The sequence below is a fragment of the Ovis aries genome, chromosome 1, assembly GCF_016772045.2.
Source record: "Ovis aries strain OAR_USU_Benz2616 breed Rambouillet chromosome 1, ARS-UI_Ramb_v3.0, whole genome shotgun sequence".
NCBI classification, from domain to species: Eukaryota; Metazoa; Chordata; class Mammalia; order Artiodactyla; family Bovidae; genus Ovis; species Ovis aries.
In genome coordinates this window covers 166,017,479-166,039,388 of record NC_056054.1, presented here as the reverse complement: position 1 = coordinate 166,039,388, position 21,910 = coordinate 166,017,479, and the positions used below count along the sequence as shown (strand labels likewise).

General features: G+C 38.2%; 2 protein-coding genes across 3 annotated transcripts in view; both read right to left on the bottom strand.

The window, feature by feature from the left end:
* TFG (trafficking from ER to golgi regulator) overlaps positions 1-2,675 on the bottom strand; it is a 38,933-nt gene extending 36,258 nt beyond the window's left edge. The window contains exon 1 of the mRNA XM_060416849.1: positions 709-2,675. The gene's annotated coding sequence lies outside the window, so the exon portion shown is untranslated. The remainder of the gene's footprint in view (positions 1-708) is intronic.
* A 1,053-nt stretch (positions 2,676-3,728) lies between these two features.
* Positions 3,729-21,910, bottom strand: part of ADGRG7 (adhesion G protein-coupled receptor G7) — a 68,971-nt gene continuing 50,789 nt past the window's right edge. For both annotated transcript variants that reach the window (XM_004002884.6, XM_060416844.1), the window contains exons 13-16: positions 21,686-21,782; positions 15,139-15,294; positions 12,922-13,078; positions 3,729-7,470 (exon numbers count right to left, since the gene is read on the bottom strand). In XM_004002884.6, coding sequence (XP_004002933.3) covers positions 7,219-7,470; positions 12,922-13,078; positions 15,139-15,294; positions 21,686-21,782 — 662 coding nt within the window. In that variant the 3' untranslated portion in view covers positions 3,729-7,218. The remainder of the gene's footprint in view (positions 7,471-12,921; positions 13,079-15,138; positions 15,295-21,685; positions 21,783-21,910) is intronic.

Sequence of the window (21,910 nt, the reverse complement as noted above, 5' to 3'; positions counted from 1 at the left end):
ATTTCCCTTTTTGCTCCTCTCTTATGTGGCATTCAGTGAATATCTGTTGAGTCGGTGAAATAGTTATTGCTCTTCTGTAATCTGCCACAGTTGCTGATGATACAGGTCTCTGTACTTAGGCTCCCAATAAATGCTGGTGATAATTGGCCACAGAACAATAGACTAAATTGAGCCACTTACCACTCTTACCAAGAACATGCTTTCTCCCACTCTCTGTGTAGACAATGATTTTAGTTACTGCTGCCTTTCATTAGAGAAACCAGAAAAGCTAAGTTATACAACTGCCACTTCCTAAGCACTTAGGGTCACATTTGTTGGGATAAGCATCAAACAAACCACCAAGAAGATTGTTCTGGAAACTCCATAAGCATACCTTTAAAGTGCTGTTAGTTAAAGACACCATCTATTTTTGTGTGTGTGGCATTTGGAAAAATACTGACAGAGTAAATTAAACTTCTTGGTCCTCTCCCCTATGTCCAGGTGAATTTGGTTTGAAATGAACACATAGAATAACCCTGAATTAGAAATATGAAAGGTGGAAGCATGTGAAAAAAGGAGAAACAGTATAAGGAAAGACCTTTAGCTTAGCCTATAGCAAGGGGAGAAATGAGAACTCTATATTTGAAGGTTACTGCCCAAGTTTCACAGATATCTGAAGAAGGGTTAAAGCTGTACTGTGGTTTTGAGAAATGTAGTCAACTCACTTACCTACCACCTGATCTTTCTCTTCATAAGTCAGTGTGGCTCACATTCTTCCAATAGAAGAGAAAAAATCCTAAGGGTAAAAAAGGGAGATTCTTTGACTGATAGAAAGTGGGACAAAGATTAGGAGCCTTGTAAACAAGTTTGATGAAACATCTGTTTCACCATGTTCTCTTTTAGTCGTTAGTATAAATCATTTTGAAAATTTCAATCATCTCAGCTGCCCTCAGAGGAACCAAAGAAATGACATAAGTTCTTTCTAGGGTAAGAATTTCATAGGAGAAGTTAGATCCCTCCCTGAGAGTCAGCTCTGTGTGGCAGCAGTTGGCTAAATAAGAGAACACCAAACAAATGGGGAAACTCATGAGGACCAGATAGGGGCCAGTTGGTCAGGTGAGCCTCCACACCATTGGCCAAACATAAAGATCTATTTGTGTAAATAAAGAAAGCTGCTGCCCCATGTAGAAATAATAAAGGAGAAAATGATATTCTTACTGTGTACCTCTGAGTTTGTCATTCTTAGCAAAATACTTAGTCTGTCCTACCAGCTGCACATCCACTGAGACCCCAAAAATGTTTTTGCCCTACGATGAGGGCTCTCCATCCACCTCTCTTTAGAGAAACTGCTCCTTGAAGGCTGTTCTGTATCGGTGAAGGGGCTGGAACTTTGGCTCTATCTGGCACGCTCTATTTTCTTTTTTAAAAGAATATACTCATGTAATATGTAGGTGAAAATATAATTTCATCCTGTATTTAGAGTCACAAAATTCTAGATCTGGTACACAGTTTAGAATTTAACTAGTAGTAGTAATAATGTTAATTGCTCAGTCATGTCCAACTCTTTGAGACCCCATGGACTGTGGCCCACCAAGCTCCTCTGTCCATGGAATTCTCCAGGGAAGAATACCAGGATGGGTAGCCATTCCCTTTCTCCAGGGGATCTTCTTGACCCAGGGATCAAATCTGGGTCTCCTAAATTGCAGGGGGATTCTTTGCCATCTGAGCCACCAGTCCTGCCTATTACAAAGGTAGAGCCTAGGCTTATGCCCAGAGAGGCAAATGTCTTACTTTAAGTCACATAACTTGTAGCTGAGACCACAACTGCCAGTCCAGAATGCTGCCCTAGTCTGCTATTACGTGGTAGGTACTATGGCAGAAAAATCAAATTTTTGTCATTGCAAAGGTCCAGAAGGTCTCAATATGTCATGATTTCATAGCAGATTATATCAAAGTTCAGCAAATTATCAATGTGATACTTACACGTGTAACGAAACTCTACTGGGAGAAGATAAGAATTGGACTATAGTTCCCTGGGAAATAGAGCTTTTAAGAGATAACAGCATAAGATCATACCACTATGCTTTGCTTTTATTTTTTTCTTCTTTGTTAAAATAAAGGGCTAACATATCAAGCAATGGGATCTTTCAGAAACATGGTCAACTACTTGCAAAAAGAATTTATGACCTTTTCCCACTTTTTGAAACAATTCAAAAATCAGGACTTTAAATACTAATTCCCGTATATTGCTACTGAGAGTATAAAATGGCAAAATTACTTTGCAAAACTGGCAGTTTCCTGCATAGTTAAATATACACTTACTTTACGACTCAGTATTACACTATACTAGATATTTCAAGAGAAAACATATCTACACAAAGACTTATAGAAGAATGGTTGTATCGGTTTCATTCATGGTTTTCAAAACCTGGAAATGACCAAATGTCCCTCAACTAGTGAATACATAAACAAGACGTGATCTATCCAAACTGAATTTTACTCAGCAATAAAAAGCAAGCCACTGATATATATACCTAACATGGATGAATCTCAAAGACCCTATGCTGAATATGCAGACTCAAAAGAGGATATGGTCCTATTTACCTGGCATTCTGGAACAGGCAAAACCAACACATGGTGGTAGAAAGCAGACAAGTGGTTGCCTGGAGCCGTTAAGGGTGAAGTAAGGTTTAACTGGGGCAGAGTAGGTTACAGGGTGAAGGAAATGTTCTTAATCTTGTTTCACAGGTGTACACATTTGTTAAAACTCATCTAATTATACACTTAAAACAGGTGCATTTTATTGGATGGAAATTACATGGCAATGAAGTTAATTTTAAAAGATTTTTTTAAAAAGCAAAACAAAATTAACTCCAATAACCCAAATTAAGGAAAACCACTTCTATATTTTTTAAAAACCAAACAAAAGTAGTCTTCAGTGACCCACTTGAGAGGTTGAAGATTCCTATGGCGCACTGTCTTTGTATTGTATAACTTCTGTATTGTGCGCATGTGTGCTAAGTTGTTTCTGTCCTGTCTGACTCTGCAACACCATGGTCTATAGCCCTCCAGGCTCCTCAGTCCATGGAATTCTCCAGGCAAGAATACTGGAGCGGGCAGCCATTCACTTCTCCAGGGGTCTTCCAGACCCAGGGATTGAACTCAGGTCTCCTGCACTTTTTATAGCAAAAATATAAGCTCACTGAACATGTTCCTTGGGTACTGATCATATCCTTCTCTTCTTACTTATTGCTCCTATGATTATTTTCTCTTCCTCCAGATTTTCTTACTCTATTTTTCAGCAGCTTTTATATTTTTTTTCAAATACACATTTAAACGTAAGTGAAGTGATACAGGTGATGCATGTGTAACATTTGAATCTCCCTGAGGTTTTGTGTGTATTAACAAATAGTTGCTAATCTTCTCCAAGATTTAGTGTTTTACTTTAAGAAAGGGTGGATAGATGCAAAAAGAAAGGATGTTGGAGAGGAAAAAAATAACTTTGTCATGGAACTCCACCCAACTGTTTCACGATATAATGAAGGGTGAGAGATGGCCTGTGTCTGTAATACATGATTCCTTTGGCCGTGGTTGGCACATGTATACCCCTCTGTTATTCATTTTAGAAGTTGTTACATAATCCCTAACCTATTCCTAATACGAAATCATTCCTTAATACAAAATACTCTGCCTGCATGAAGACATTTAAACTCAAGAAATGCTAAATGCTCCCATAAATCTTCTGGATATTTTGAATCAAATGAAGAGTGAGCATTTTATTATATTATAAAGAGAAGAAACAAACTGAGGAGAAACGTCACTAAATGTAATAGTTAAAGGGCTAATAGCCATAATAAAAAAGAATTCATACAAATTAATGAGAAAACAGTTCAATTGATAAACTACATACACATATGAACCAGAATTGAAAGAGACACATGTACCCCAATGTTCATCGCAGCACTGTTTATAATAGCCAGGACATGGAAACAACCTAGATGTCCATCAGCAGATGAATGGATAAGAAAGCTGTGGTACATATACACAATGGAGTATTACTCAGCCGTTAAAAGGAATTCATTTGAATCAGTTCTGATGAGATGGATGAAACTGGAGCCGATTATACAGAGTGAAGTAAGCCAGAAAGAAAAACACCAATACAGTATACTAACACATATATATGGAATTTAGGAAGATGGCAATGACGACCCTGTATGCAAGACAGGGAAAGAGACACAGATGTGTATAACGGACCTTTGGACTCAGAGGGAGAGGGAGAGGGTGGGATGATTTGGGAGAATGACATTCTAACATGTATACTTATCATGTAAGAATTGAATTGCCAGTCTATGTCTGACGCAGGATACAGCATGTTTGGGGCTGGTGCATGGGGATGACCCAGAGAGATGTTATGGGGAGGGAAGTGGGAGGGGGGTTCATGTTTGGGAACGCATGTAAGAATTAAAGATATTAAAATTTTAAAAATAAAAAACTAAAATAAATAAATAAAAATACAATACCACCAAAGTAAACAATATACAAAAAACTGTTTATGGTACTTCATAATGTTGGTCACATTTCTGTCCAGACCATAGTGTAGACAAGGAACTTAAATGTTCATCCCTTTGACATGTTTATCATCATCCTGAGAATTTATCTTCAGGAAATAATTTAAAAGAAAGGAAATATATATATATACCAGTTTATTAATCATATGTCACTATAATATTAAAAATTGAAATGATCTAGACTTCGTGGCCCCAGTGGTAAAGAACCTGCCTGCCAACTCAGGAGATGTAAAGGGGGTTCGATCCCTGGCTTGGGAAGATCCCCGGGAGGAGGCAATGGCAACCCACTCCAGTATTCTTGCCTGGAGAATCCCAAGGACAGAGGAGCCTGGTGGTCCAAAGGGTCGGACATGACTGAAACAAGTAGCACGCAGACACTCAATAACAGAACAACTTGGTAACTTATGCTATATTATGCAATTGTTACAAAAAGTGGGGAACTATAACTAAAAATCAGAATAAATTTCATTTGCTATAATTACAGCTGTTTAAATTCTTATGTATTCACACAAAGAGTAGAAGGGAACATTAAAAAAAAAGACATTATTGATAGGTCAGGGAATTACTGATTTTGCTTTTTTGAAAAAGATAATTTATAAAGAGCTTCTAAAATTGCCATAATATAGTTAGCATAAGGTTTTGAAAAATGTAGACAGGAAGCTTCTTTCTCTCTTAGCAACTGGCCCCTCCCCCTCTACCCCTATGTTTCCCACTCCACCCCCCCGCCCCTGAGGATGGAACCAATCCTGGTGGCTCTACTTGGACCTCATCTGAGGAGCCAGGTCCTGAAGATCCCAGAGTCACAGTAAGGTGATCCCACAGGGCTAGAGAGCTCCAGTGGTTGACTGGCTGGTATGATACAGCCAGCACTTCTGGCCCAGGTTTTCCAAACATTGGCCAAGAATGCCAAGCTCTTCTGAAGGAGGCAATGACAGTGAGCTTGAAAATGATCTCCTTTTGTTGGTAACAGGGGGGGGGGGGGAAAAAAAAAGAGGCAACATGAACTTCAAAATGGAAAGGGTAAAAGAAAAAACAATTCAGACTGACGAACAGTAATCTCTGAATTGTTTAGTCCCAGGAAAGGAAACCCCAAAGTCAGGATGGTTGTTCCTCTCAAGTTGGAGCACTAAACTAAAAAAAGATTCCCAATCAGTGCATGAGGTAAAGGCTTAAATCGATAGAATTATTTCCAAGAGGTAGAATTTCAGGGAGGAAGGTAGGGGTACATCAATGTTTGCCTGACTTAGCCTCCGCAACACGCACAGTACGTGGTTCTTTTGCATTTACGGTAGAGCCTTTCCAGGAATGGTATATGGAAGTTTGGTTTGCTGCACCTCCCAAAATGCTGGGAAAAAGTACAGAGAAAACTAAAACCACCAAGGGAACACATGGTTCACCCTCAGGCTAAATGTCGCTCTTTGGTGATTTTTTTTTTTTTCCACATTTAAAGTGGCCTCCACTTAAGGGTTATTTTCATCCGAATATAAATTCCAGGACATCAAGTAGGTCAACCACATCTTGTAATTTTCCCAAAGTCCAGCCCCTATCTAGGGATGTCCTTAAACCACCACTAAAAACACTGACTTCAGATAATTGCTTTACTTATTCTCTTCCTTTTCTATTTTCCATTATCCTGTAAGGTCTCAATTATACTACAGATGGAGTAGGCTCTTGGCTCACCTAGAAATCCGACAGTCATTTACAACCATTTCTATAAAAAACACATGTTCTTTGAGGCGTGGTGAGAATGGTATGCCACAGCTTACTTGACGTTTGTTAGTCCCTTAGCTCAGTGCACTCACAGCAGGTGCCTCGTTTATGACAAAACAGAACACAGCATTTCAAAGGCTCTGTCTCCGAAGTCCAGTGGGAGTGCTTTCCAACCCAGTGGAGGTCATTTTTTATTTAGGAAGCCATTGATAATTCAAGTGTTTGAAACCTCATGAGCAGCTGGATCTTTTAGAAGTCATAAGGGGTGACAGTGACGAACTTTTCATTTTTTGAGCCTCACTGTCATTTCATCACTAAAAGGTTAGATGTATCAAGAACTGGAAGGAAATAGAGGCATTAGCAACCAGCTCATTTTTCTATATCTCACTTCCCAATTCTCATGGAGTCAGTTCCTCTGGGCATAAAATATGCTTTTTGTTTTAACAGGAAAAAAAAAAAAAAAAACCTTTCCAGAGGTTAAATAAGTGCAAGGTTCTTGACTGGAAAAAAGTATAAGCACATACAAATTTAAAATATTCACAGATCAGAAGTACAATACATATAAGCAACTCCTTGCGGTGTTCAGCAGAAATCATTTTGTTCTGGGGGGGTAAATTTTTCTCTTCATGTCCTTTTTGGTAAATTGTAAAAGAATTTGTTTCAGGTTCTATATTTTTATCAAACTTTGTCACACAGACTTTATGATGTAAGGAGCAATGATAATCGAATTATCTTGAAAGCTGAGTGGAATTCTTCACTTCATTGGGGTAAGACTCTATTGAATAATAGAAAAACTACCAAATCCACCACTCCTGATGATAATAAACAAGTTTTATCTAAGTCTTAACTTTAAGCAAAATATACTGAGGGAGATTTTATGAGAAGACTGGATAATAAAGGAAGGAAATAGAAAAAGTGAGCTGAATAAAAAGAGGGCCACAAAAGGTAGTAGTTTTACTGTCTAGGTGCTTGGGTTTACTTGATCGCTCTCAGACATCTCCTCGCTAAGTGTAGATGGCTCCAGCAGCCTAAAACGTTCATTTAGGGCTGGAAATGACCTGATCATGTTATACATCCTCACGCGCAGCCTCAGTGGCTTTGACGGCAGCGCCTTCACTCTCCCAGCGGTGGACGACAATGACTTCAACACTTCGGAAGCTTTGCTCTGGAAGATTTTTGTTCTCACAGTGTAGAGGATAAAAATTTGCAATCCCTGGCAGACAGAATAAAAGTTTAATATTAGATATGTATTGAGACACAGAATCAAGGAAGAAATTGTGTTTCACCCCGCTACCCCAACCCTTCTTTGTGGCTGAGAACCTGAGTTTACCAGCCTGCAATGTACTGCTATGTACTCTTTTTCTATGAAGATTGAGGCAATGTTCTTCTCATATTTGAAAGCTGTATGTAAGTGGTAGACTTATATCCCCATTTGTCACATGTTGGCTGTGCAAAGGACAGGCTTGTTTTCCTCCTGACACCAACCAATTCTGATACCAACTGGGTGTCCTACAATTCAATTCTGACACTAACTACACAGAGTCCATGTCAGACCCTACAGGCAAAGGGCTCAATCCCACAGGACTGCCCTCATAATGGTGCCAGTCATGGGTATTAGGTCCCCAGGCAATCCACTCTTCTGCTCAACTTGACTACTGCCTCCCGGCTTCAGGTTGGATAATTGCTAGAAGGACTCACACAACTCACTCACAACAGAGCTTTACTTACTGTTATCTGTTTATTATAAAGGATACAAGTCAGGAACAACCAGTTGGAAGAAATTACAGGGCAAGAGCATGGACCTTCCATGGTTCCTCTGAGTGTATCACCCTCCCAGCACTTCAATCTGTTCACCAACTTGCAGGCTCTCCAAACCCCTTCACTTAGGGGTTTTTATAAAGGTTTCATTACACAGATGTGATCAATTAAATCATTAGCTGTTGGTGAATGACTCAATATCCAACCCTTCTCCCATCCCTGGAGGCTGGGGAGTGGGCTGGAAGTTCCAAACTTCGGATCAAGCCTTGGTATTTAAGGTGACCAGCTTCTATCCTGAAGCTATCTGGGGACCTCAGCCACTGGTCATCTTATTAGCATGCAGAAAACACTCATCACTCAGATTAGAGTCCACAGATTAAATGACCTGTGTGCCAGGAACTGAAGACAAAGACCAAATATTAATTTTAGTATACCATAGTAACTTTGTTCTTTTTTCAATGTCTGTGATCTTCAGTTTCCTAACATGGGTAGATTGACCATGGGTTCCCTAATTCTTCTTACAGTTCTAGTAGTCTACGATTCTACATTTCTTGGATTTTTGGTAAAATAACTAGAAATTTGGTACATTTAAGGACAAAAAAAAATTTAAGCCACTTCTATTCACTGCTTTTCTGTACTTTACATAAGAAGACCAGATATGCATGAGGAATTAAACCACAGAAGACTGAACACTATTTCCTATACATTTTCAAAATATATAGACCCACTTTTTGCCTTCTTATTAATATCAGACAATTCCTTTTCATTCAATATTCATCATTTAATCCTTCTCATTTAGTCCTAATATCAACCCTATAAAATAAAGTTTATTACCCTATGTTACATATAGGCAAACTACAGTTTACATAAATTAAGTAACTTGCCTAAATTAACACAACCAGTAATCAGTAGAGTCTGGAACTAAACTATATATTTGGCTCCAAAACTCCAGTATCTGATACATTACTCTGCCTCTTGCTTGTAATATAAAGGTCATATAAAGTACATTATAGCATCTAAAAGACCTCTGATAATTCCTCATTAATATCCTTTGTGGAAAAATAAATAACATCCATAGTTGAGTTGAGAGTATTGTACCAATATTCATTTCTTGATTTTAACAATGCTATACAAGATATTATCATTGGGAAAAGCTGGGCAAAGAGTATAGGGGAACGCTGTACTGTCTTTGCAATTTCTTATGTAAGACTATTTCAAAATATAAAAGCTATTTTAAAAAATCCATTTTAAAAGCTATTTTAAAAAGATTATTTCTAGAATCATATCATATGAATACCATTACAGGAGACTTCTGGTGCTATGGTTAGATAACTCCAAGAGTTTGACTAATAGGATCAATACATATTGGCTAGGGATACACGAGATCTCTGGCCAAAAGCAGGAGGATTAACTTGTTACCCAATGCGTGGTATCTACTCCCCTGAAGAAGGCCTTGATAACACTAGGATGTTTTCAATGGGACATGGGTTTCTGGAGGACAAAAGTGGCCACTGGTCATCCTGATTATTCAAGGGAGAGGAATTTGCTTTGGAGACATGAAGATCTGGCCCCTGGAAAAGCATCATTTTTGTGCAGTACATGATTTCACCTGGATTTTCCAGAATTCAAACTCTAAGGTAAAGATAAGGCTGGATAGAATTTCTGGTTGTACAATAATTAGGAAAAGACCTAGACCATGAAGGATTCATAAAGACACCATCCTGCAGGATTCTGTGCTCCCTAAAATCCCAAAGATGTTATCTGAAAAGACAAAATGTATGGGTCAAACTAATTCTCACTAGCACAAAGATCAAATTGTACCTTTTAAATAATACTTGTAACACTCAGTAAAATATTTATTAGAATTATAGATTATTCTAAACCTAGAAGGAGCCTTCCATGTGAACTAAGCTAGTTGTTCCTACTCCTTAGTATCCGTAACAATCACTTGAGGCCCTTGTTTAGCACAAAGATTTCTAGCTCTTACCTCACAGGTTCTGACTGAGTAGGTAAGGGGTGAGGCTCAGGAATCAGCATTCTAACACATCATGTAGATTCTGATGTAGGCAATATTCGGGCCCACTTTGTAAAATACTGTGTTAATGTTAACAGCCCCATTTCATTATATAATTACCTGCCTCGCTCAGAAAAGTTGTGTGACTCCTAAAATCACATGAATCATTAATTGTAAAGCTGGAAGATAGCTTCAATCTCCTTTTAGTTCAATGCTCTTGCCAAATGACCACCTTCAATTTTACCATAAAGTATTAACATTTTGTAATGAGTCTCTATTTTGTAATGTCTCTCCTATGCATGGAGGAGAAAATACCCTTGCCTAGACCTTCTTTTAGATACTTTTCTAAATTACCAGTCACTTTAGGTGACAATTCCATGATTCAGGTGGCAATCCCAGACTAAGCTTACACTGCTTGTTGTCCTTCTGGGGAGTTTCCTTTGGGTGTTGCAACCAGTAAAGGTCTGCCTTATAGCCATTCAAATTTGGTGGCAGGCACACATCGACTTTTTTTTTTTTTTTTGAAGGATGATTGTTTTAGAGAATTTTGTTGTTTTCTGTCAAAACTCAACATGAATCAGCTATAGGTATACATATATCCCCTCCCTTTTGAAACATCTATTGTTTAATGGAATTATTCTCAAAAAATGACTGAGAGGGCTGCCTGGGATAGAGGGCGAGGTCCTACAAACATTAAACGTGGTGGCAGCAATTCAGACAGCCAAGCAGCTCCCCACACTGCACACAGCTCCCTGCACTTGAAGCTTATAGGTAAATACTCTTAAGCTTATAGGTAAATAATGTGGATTGTATCAATGTCACTTTCCTGGGTTTTATTATATATATTATAGTCATGTAAGATGCTATCACTGGAAGAGCTGGGTGAAGGCTACATAGGAACTCTCTGTACTATTTTTATAACTTCTTCTGAGTTCAAAATTATTTCAAAAAATATTCTAAGGGGTGATATAAGACTGAGAAGAACAACAAAATTCTGACCTCAGTTTTTCCACAACATAAAATCTCAATAAAGCCTATGCAATTTCAATGAAAAAAATTATTATTGCCAAGAATTAAATGCCACGCTAATCTGGAATCCATGTGCCATGGTACCTAAAGAAAAATTATCAGCTGGAAAAGTCCTTATTAGTATTTACTAACTATCCATCAAACAATTACTCCAAAAACATACTATCATTAATGAGAAAGTCATTAAAATTAAAAAGTCAAAATAACATGACATTCCAACATAGAAGGACTGGCAAAAGGCATGGGCGGTAATGTAAGCTGATGCAGCCACTGTGGTACATAGTATGGAGGTTCCTCAAAAAAGCTAAATATAGAACGACCGTATGATCAAGCGGTTTCACTCCTGAGCATATAGCCTAAGAAAACAAAAACAATAATTCAAAAAGATATGCGCACCCGAATGTTCATTAACAACATTGACAATAGCCGAGATATGGAAACAACCTAAAAAGAAGAGCACTTTAATTATACTGAAGTATAAATTCACTCTGCCAGCTCAGAAAAGATGAAACTGCATGTGCTGTTGGAAAAGCCCTTGTAATACATTTCATCAGAGCAAAAGGCAATGTTCACTATAGGAAGAGGCACAGAATAAGAAGCACAGAGAGAAACTCCTGATCTTAAGGTAAGCCTTTCAATAATGACCCCTTGTTTTATTTTAAACTTTTGACATTCCCCCTATTTAATACACGGGCTTCCTGGTGGCTCAGTGGTAAAGACTGCACCTGCTAATGCAGGAGATGCAGATTCGATTGCTGGGATAGGAAGATCCCCTGGAGAAGGAAATGGCAACCCGCTCCAGTTCCAGTATTCTTGCCTGGGAAATCCCATGGACAGAGTAACCTGGCAGGCTACAGTCCATAGCGTAACAAAAGAGTCAGACACAACTTAGGAGCTAAACAACAATAATATATAATACACAAATATGAATGAATAAAAACAAAAATGTTCTGAAGTCAAACAAAATTTTTTATTTTCAGTTACCATTTGGATTTATCTATATGACTAGTTTTTCATGATGAAAATCAGAAGGTGACCATAATTCTTAATCTAAATATTGAGCTTCTCACAGTGGATACTCCCAAAATGTTAACAGAATGGTTAACAGAATGGTTTCCAAAGAAGGAAAGAATATTAATTTTCCAGAAGAGGCTTGATTGCTCAGAGCTTTTGTGTAATAAAGTTTTTTTAAAGTATAAAGGAGATAGAGAAAGCTTCTGACATAGGCATCAGAAGGGGGTAGAAAGAGTACACCCCTGTTTGTCATCAGCTGGATAGTCACTAGCAGTCTGTTAATGAAAGAAAGGAATGTCTTAAAACTCAGAATGGCACCAGGCCCCTCACCCATAAGATGCATTTTGGGATAATCTTGGCACCAGATGATTCATCCCAGGCCATAAAATGATTGACTTGAATCTTATAGAAGGGCAGATTACCATACAAATAGTTTTGTTTACATAGATTAGGGGAACAATATCCGAGTATAACATACTGGTTTGTCAAATAGGTTCTGAGCCATTAGGCAGAACCGACCTGAAGACAGAGTCTGGGGTAAATAAATGCATAGTACGTTAACATAGCTTAAGACAAACATTCCCATAAGAAAAATGCATTGGTTAACTCAACGTTTGAGAATAGTTAACTTCAGGTGAAACCAGGTGTCAGTAATGGCAACACAGTATTTTAAGAGAAGCCTCCTTTTAAATTTGTATAGAGAAGGGAAAAAATATCGCTAGTTTGTTTCCTCCTCCGCTTAAGAGAGATAAAAATGTCTGACACTTGCAGCCTATTTCCTCCGTTTGGAGACCCTTGGCTTTCCTGCCTGTTACCCTCTCACTACCTTCAGACTAATCCATACCATACCTGAGTTGTGTTGAAAAGGCAGAATATGTAGCTGAAGATGACCCTGATGTCATCATTATCAGTTAGCATTAAGTATGCCAGAATCCAGGTAATTCCAAAGACGACTGCAACAGATAATGTGCTAAAAATCTTCTTTAGGGATGAAACCTTCTTTGTGCTAAATAAGAGAAAGCAAGACAGAAAATAGGGTTCAATTCAGGTTCTTATTTTTTTAATATCATTGTTAACCTCTTATTGAAAATACATGTTCAGCTCCACATATACACGGTTCATTAAACAACATTATGCTTCAGGTAGAAAAACCTATGCCACTCTGGATAAAATATATGTATATGAAAAGAAAGAGAGAGAAAGAAAGCAAGGAAGGAAGAAAAGAAGACAAACAGTGATATCTGTTTAAAAGCTCAAGCATAAACACTTCCTTAAATACAGGCAAATTTCACAAAGAATCAACTTTTCCTTGGAATGAAATTTGATTTTAGTGATTATTACTACTGGATTAGTAATTCCTTTTCCAGGGATCTGGGACCTTTGCATGCTATAGGTTGATAAGCCTTTAAAGTGTAGACTTTCCTGTTAGGCTGTCATTCCTGGTATCTGAGCCGGGCCTTCTGACTTACTTTGGTCAGTGGGACATCAGCATTTGTTCCGCAACCAGAGGCTTGAAAGCATTCTGCTCATCAGAGCACACCTTTTCTTATTGCTCTATGAAACCCTGAAAGTACTATGTTAAGAAGCCTGGACTGGTTTAATGGACAGTGAGACCACATGGAGCAGAGATAAGCTTCCCTAACTAAGTAGTTCCCACTCAATACCAATTACTACCAACATCAGAATGAAAGTGACTCATCCTAGATTACCTACCAGCATTTAAACTGTCCAAGACCAAAACAACCACCTGACTCACACTCAAGCATATGACAAATAATAACTATTTGTCAGTCTAAACTGTTAAATTTGGGGGTAATTGTTATATAGCAAAACTTAACTGATACTTGGAAGATAATTTGTTAAAAATTAAATTCTAACTGACTCTTCATTGTAATAAGTCAATTTAAGAACCATGGCCTGTCAGTCAAAATTTTGAAATGAATTTGTTTGATGGCTATGGCCTAAATGATACTCCTCTGTATAAAGGAAATTTAAAAATTCACAGTTAGGCTAACAAGACTTTACCAAAGTTTTCTTCACTGCTAAAAAACAAGTTTGAATGAGTATAAGTGATAGTCTTTTTCCCACAGTTCCCCCCAATATAGGCTATTATCCATATAGGAAATATGATAATTACTCTTGACTGGTAAAGTATACATTTAAGATTACATTCATACTAATTATGATTGTTTTTCACCCACCTGTTCATATAAAATAGATCTATTTAGTGACCAACAAAGTTCACAGATATACTTACAGTAAGTTTACTTGGATTAAGCAGTCTTATAGAATTAAGCCTGAATTCATAGCTTCATTAGCACTGTGTTCTAACCCGTTCATGCTGTAGGATATGGAAGTGGGAGGACTGTATATGTTTAATAGTTTCTCTTCTTTGTCTCTCCAATCAAAGCTCTTTCTGTATGTCAGTGATGACAATGAAAATGCTTATTGAGGTCATAAAGGTTACAGAGAGGAATAATTAGTTCCCGGGAAGTAATAAACCAGAGAGTGCACACCCTATCTGCAGGGAATGTGGGCCTAATCTTGCCAGGTGTTCTAATTTTTTTCAAGAGAAAATATAATTTTTAAGTGAAATCTCTCAATTTTTATGTTTGCAACTAATTTTCAAAAATTTAAAGTCATTATGTGATTCAGGCAACACATGTAAAATATAACCTACAGTTGCTAGTCTGTGAAATGAAAATATAGCCACTGGCATCTCCTTACAACCCTCTCATATTTTTAATTATTCAAATCTGATTTCATGAATATTTGGGACTGGGAGATAAAAGTTTTTCCTTGATGCCTTTGAGTTTAGTTTTGTTAGGCTTATATAGCTCAAAAGTAACTTAAGTAATACAGTAGCCTCATAGTATCGATGTTGGAAGATGAGATGATTCATTTTCTGAGACAAAGTGTAAGAAAAAATATCTGTCCTGGAAACCACATATTCTTGCATTTTCCTGGAGTCTGAAAACTCTTCCAGGAGCAGTGAATATATTACTGTACTGTATTATGTACTATATGAACCATGCCTGCCAACTTCTCATTCACTGGGAATCTTACCTTGTCAGATTCTGATTATTCTTCCACAGTACTTTGACTACAATGATAATAAATATAACAATGTTGCTGATGAGGATAAGGGTCACAGGTACAATGAATGACCACAACAATGGACTTGCTATCAAACCACTGCTTCCTTGAGTTGCCAGCCAGCAGCTGTGGAGAGAAAAGAAATGATTTCAGCAAATTAAGAAAGGTATACAAACTCTTCTCTATGCTGTTCACACTACTGACACTCACTCGACTGAAAGACCTGCTAAAAGTCAATATCCCTTTGCCTTATACATATTGGAGATGATTTTCAAGAATTCAACTGACTAGAAAAATGAAATGCATTGATTCTGCCAAATTTCTCTGTGAGACTGTATGGTCTAGTGGAAAGAAACTGGACTTCTGAGTCAGGCAGTCCTAAATTTAAATGTCCCTCTCTGTCACTTACAAGGTGTTTGATGTTAGGTAAATTACTATTTTATTTTATATTTGAATATGTAACACACTCAGATGGCTCAAAATTTTAAAGGTATAAATTATCATAGAGAGACAAGACCCTTCCTACAACTATCCCTGGTCACCTAGTTTGTATCTCTGGTGGTATTCACTGTTTCTTGTGTATTCTTCTAGAGTTAGGTTTTGCATACACTGGCAAAGGTATACATTTTCCTGATTCTGAAGCAAATGATAACATATGATACTTCTTACTTTACTTAAAAACATATCTTGGAGATTACAATGGAGTATTACTCAGCCATTAAAAAGAATACATTTGAATCAGTTCTGATGAGATGGATGAAACTGGAGCCAATTATACGGAGTGAAGTAAGCTAGAAAGAAAAACACCAATACAGTATACTAACACATATATATGGAATTTAGAAAGATGGCAATGATGACCCTGTATGCAAGACAACAAAAAAGACACAGATGTGTATAACGGACTTTTGGACTCAGAGGGAGAGGGAGAGGGTGGGATGATTTGGGAGAATGGCATTGAAACATGTATACTATCATGTAAGAATCGAATCGCCAGTCTATGTCCGACGCAGGACACAGCATGCTTGGGGCTGGTGCACGGTGATGACCTAGAGAGATGTTATGGGGAGGGAGGTGGGAGGGGGTTCATGTTTGGGAACGCATGTATACCTGTGGTGGATTCAAGTCAATGTATGGCAAAACCAATACAGTATTGTAAAGTAAAATAAAGTATAAAAAAAAATATCTTGGAGATTATTCCATATTAGAATATAAGGATTATCCTCATGAGTTTTCACAGTTGCATATTATTCCATTATTTCATTATACCATAAATTATTTAAACTCTCATTAATAGACATTTTTTAAAGTTTAATGATTAAAATTATTTGATTAGATCTTTAAACTTGCTGCATCTATCTATCTATCTATCTATATACTGCTACTGCTAAGTCACTTCAGTCGTGTCCAACTCTGTGTGACCCCACAGACGTCAGCCCACCAGACTCCCCCGTCCCTGGGATTCTCGAGGCAAGAACACTGGAGTGGGTTGCCATTTCCTTCTCCAGTGCATGAGAGTGAAAAGTGAAAAGTGAAAGTAAAGTCGCTCAGTCGTGTCTGACCTCAGCGATCCCATGGACTGCAGCCCACCAGGCTCCTCCATCCATGGGATTTTCCAGGCAAGAGTGCTGGAGTGGGGTGCCATTGCCTTCTCCGATCTATCTATCTATCTATCTATATTTATTTATTTATTTATTTTTGACTGTGCTGACTGTGCTGGGTCTTGGTTGCTGGGGGTGGGTTTTCTCTAGTTACAGAGAGCAGAGGCTGCTCTCCAGTTGCAATATGTGGCCTTCTCATTGTGGTGGATTCTCCTGTTGCAGAGCACGTACTCCAGGCACTCAGGCTTCAGCAGTTGCAGCACATGGGCTCAGCAGTTGCTGCTCCCGGGCTCTGGAGCACAGGCTGTACAGTTGTGGTGCATAGGCTTAGTTGCTCTGCAGTATGTGGGATTTTCCAGACAAGGGATTGAATCCAGGTCTCCTGCATTGGGAGGCAGATTCTTTACCACTGAGTCACCAGGGAAGCCCTCATTGCATCTGTTTTTGTCCTTTTGTCATTGTTGGTGGCAGTTTTGGTGGCATATTTTTCCTAATTTATGAAATTCAATAATCATCTCCAGGCATTGTTATAAGAATAAATTCATTCATTTAATAAGTATTTATAGAGTACGTGTTATGTGCCACATTGTTCTAGATACCAAGATGTTAACAGTGAATGAAATACCAAAATTCCTTTCTTTAGTGAAGTTATTCTGGTACAGGAAAAATAAATAAAACTAATGCATTAATAAAATATATACCATATATCAGATGTTAACAAGTGCTGAGGAGGAAAATAAAACAGGGAGTGAGGGTAGTTACTACCATGTGTATGTGTATCTGTGTGTGTTGCATAGGGGAATTGGGAAGGAAGAGTTTCATTTTAAATAGAGTAATCAGGAAAACCCTTATGGAAAAAAATATTTGAGTAAAAATCTGAAGTAGATGAAGGGGAAGGGTGTTCTCAGCAAAGGGAACAGCAAGTACAAAGGCTCTGAGCTGAGAGCTTAAGAGGCCAGTGTGGCCAGAATAGAGTATGTAAGTAGATGGGATTAGTAAAAAGACACAAATTATGTCTGGGCTTTATAGGTGACTGAATGTACTCTTGGCGAGAAAGAGAAACTTGACATGATCTGTTTTTAGTTTTTAAAGTATTATTTTAGGTGCACACATAACAGAAGAGCACATCCAAGAGGAGGAAGTCGGCTAAGAGTCTACTGCAACAGTCTGGTGGCCTAGACCCAGGAAGAGGAGATGCTGAGAAGTAGTCTGATTCCAGATATGTTTAAAAGTAAAGCAAAAGGATTTATCGATAGGCTAGATAGGAGATATAGGAGAGTTACAAGTGACTCCAAAGTTTTCGACTTGAGTACCTGGAAGATGGAGTTACCACCAACTGAGCAGGGGAAGACGATGGATGGGAAGAGCAAGTTTGGGAGGGAAAACCAGGAGATGCACCATCCACTTGTCCCAGTCATGGGAAAGTGTCAGGAAGACAGTGGGGTATTAATGAAATAATGTGAGAAGCCCTGGCACGTATTTGGCAATCAATTAATTTATGTTTTCTGCAGGTAAAACACCGTTATTATACATGCTAAAGTATTTCTAAGTTGTTTTGCACTGGAACGTTGCTACAATTTAAATTATTAGAAATTATTTGTTTTTTGGTTTACTTTCATTTTATTAATTTTTACTGAAGTAAGTTTATTATTTTTTATTCTTTTTTGGGGGGTAGAGCTGCTTTACAATGCTTGTTGGTTTCTGCTGAACAATGAAGTGAATCAGCTATATGTTTATATCTTCCCTTCCTTCTTGGACCTCCCTCTCACTCCCCATCCCACCCATCTAGGTCAGAAATCATATTTCTAAGAATGACTTAAAAGGAAATTGTGATGATATTCAGATCTCTGTTATGAATTTTAAAAGTGAAAAGGAGTGCTTACAATCCATTAGTAGATAGATTCAGTCCAGCCTTCAGTAAAATGGTGAAAAAGAGCAAAATTTACCTTCAGGGTTTTTGGCTTTCCTGTCCTTTCATCTGTAACCAAAGGACAACCCCCCACCCCCTGCCATCCCCAACCTCACAATCCCCTACACAGAAGAAACAGGAGGGCACTTGCCTAAGAATTTAATAAAATCCTACTGAGAAGTACTTTAAAATCTCAAGATACTTCTTTGGTGACTAAGCAAGTGGCCATCAAAGTTTTAAATTAAAAAGATGGGCAGATTTCTGACCCAGGCAGCCTAGAGAAACACAGTTTAAAAGAGAAGGATAGGATAGAGAAAGAAAATGAACATCCAGCTCTACTGGATAAAGACAGACTTGCGAGTTACGAAATAAGACAAAGATTTCTCTTTATCTCTTTGAGTCTTGAGTTGTTTGAACTTTAGATAACACAATTTCTAAGAATTACTATTTGGACTTTTGTCACGTTGTGCTGCTGCTGCTAAGTCGCTTCAGTCGTGTCTGACTCTATGCGACCCCATAGATGGCTGCCCACCAGGCTCCCCCATGCCTGGGATTCTCCAGGCAAGAACACTGGAGTGGGTTGCCATAAGAGTGAAAAAGGAAAGGGAAGTCGCTCAGTCTTGTCCGACTCTTCACAACCCCATGGACTGCAGCCTACCAGGCTCCTCCGTCAGTGGGATTTTCCAGGCAAGAGTACTGGAGTGGGGTGCCGTCGCCTTCTCCCTTTGTCGTGCGTGTATACGCATACAAATGTCTATAAGGTCCGCAGTTACCTCACACAGATTGGGAGACCTGGACGGGGAACAGGCTTGGACGCCTGTGGCCGTGAAGAGGTGTGTCTGAGGAAGAGGCACCTCCTCCCCTCCCCCATCTTCTGTGTTACTTGGAGGGATAATCATTAAAGATTTGTTCTCACGAGCCTCTCTTTAGTTATTCTGAACCTAATAACTCAGATTTTGAGACTGCTGAGAAGACATGGATTCTACACGGAGACTGATCCTTGTAGGAATGGAATTTATAGAATTAAGGTTCAAGAGTCACAAGCTCAAAGTTGAATCTGATCAATAGCTATGAACCTGAGGTCTGAAGAGTATTATAGGTGAACCTCAGATGAAGCATTTAACTCCTTGGTGATTTTGTCATGAAACATGGGAAAAGATAGCTGTAGCAGATAGAGCATAGCTTCCAGAAAATTCTCCCTCAAGCATTATAATTTCCCAGTGGTTACTATAAATAACACTTCAGGAAAGTCTGAAAGAACCTATATGGTAGGACAGAGATCTGGGAGATAGAGCATTAAACAGGAGTGTGGCCTGTCCTGCAATCACCACTTAGTTGGGTCCTGGAAGAAGTAGCAGTACATCAAGGGAACTGGGGTAGGGATTTCAGACATGACTGGTAGAACTGGGAGCCATGTTTGGGGGACAGGGAGTATGGTATATTGAGAAGCAATTTCTGGGAGCATAACTCAAGAAAACCCAAAAAAGTCCTTCCTCTTTCTAAATATATCCTGAAGAAATGTGAACTTTGATGCATGTGTACAGGGTGGAAAGGGAGAATAAGGGTCCAAGATGAAGCTGATATTCATGTCACACATCCTTTCCTTTCTTCCCAAGTCTTATTTTCAGTTGCCAGTGTCTTGCCTAACATCTAATACTGTACTCAGCAAAGAATCTGCTCTCAGTTCTTTACAGCTCAGTGTGAATAAATTTAAGACAGCAGGCCTCTTTCTACTGAAGACGTCTATAGGCATGGGTCTAACCCTGTGGTTCAGTTAGGGTAGGAAATTAATAATAATGCAATTGGAGGTGAATTACCTCTCCCATGAGATATCTGCATCTTACTCTTGATCTTCACTTGTGGAATTAAAATTTTAAAACCCATCAAAAGATATTTATTCTCAATTAAACAGAAAAAAGTAGTGCCTGGAGCATGTGGCCGCTAAAGTCAAGCCAGGCAGTTAGCTCCCTATTTTACACTTGGTCATAGTCAGCCCTAGAAATAGGTGAGCGCCCTGACACCACAGCCTTCCCTTGTGTATACTTGGACATTTCCGAGAGTTCTGTTCTGATTTAAGTTGGTCTGAGAATTAAAGCAGAATCCAAGGATAAGAATGGTTGCATTTATAAAATAAGAAGGGAAAATAAAAAGCAGTTACCATTTGGCAGCAGAAATACACATAGAGCTTTCGTCTCAATTTCCTCATACAAATACCATCTCCTCAAGCAAATACCATGCATTCAGTTACTCCCATTGTCTTTTCCCCCAAACTTTAAACTTTTTATGTTGTATTGGAGTATAGCCGATTAACAGTGTTGTGGGAGTTTCAGGTGAATAGCAAAGGGACTCAGCCATACATACACGCGTATCCATTCTCCCCCAAACTCCCCTCCCATCCAGCCTGACACATGACATTGAGCAGAGTTCCATGTGCAATATAGCACATGTATACATGCAGGTACTCCCATTACTGACAGTTAATTATTCACGCTGGAGTCACAGAGAGAATTTATGTGTGAATAAATCATCATGAAATACTCATTATAATCATATCAACACAGAATTGGTTCATAAGCATGGAGAGTGCTCAAGTTATAAAATGTTTTCACACTAGTTGATCCCTCAGAGTAACCCCAGAGCAGGTATTACTATTATTGTTATTCCCATTTTTTAGATAAGAAACTAAGATAAGGGGTTACTAAGGATCACATTTCTTGTTTCCTATGATTTTCAGAGGTAATGAAAGAAGACAAATTTAATATTAAAAAGTTCACATTTATAAATTTAGAAGGAAGGTAATTACTTGCTTTGTAAATGGATTTATCACAGGAAGTTTTCATATCATCACATTTAAAATATAATGTGCTCTTTGAGAATTTGAAATACACAGTTATAATATGACAATTATAAAGTGAGATGCATATTACAAGTACCTTTGGACTCGATGTCATTGAATAGTTACTCTCAAAAAAAAAAAAAAAAGGAACATTTAAAAAATAAAACTTACATTTCCTCTTGCCGGTAGTCTAACTCCCACTGTGAATTATTTCCATTCTGAGAACAAATAATTCCCACTGTCAAAGCTACCACTATAGCCGGGCCTCCTATGTGATAAACAGAATTGCAGAATAAATAATTTACCCAAACCTGGGATTAATTATAAAAGACTGTGAATGAATTGTACATCTGACCTTTTTCAGGATATATTGTTCTTTCTACTATAGACAATGTA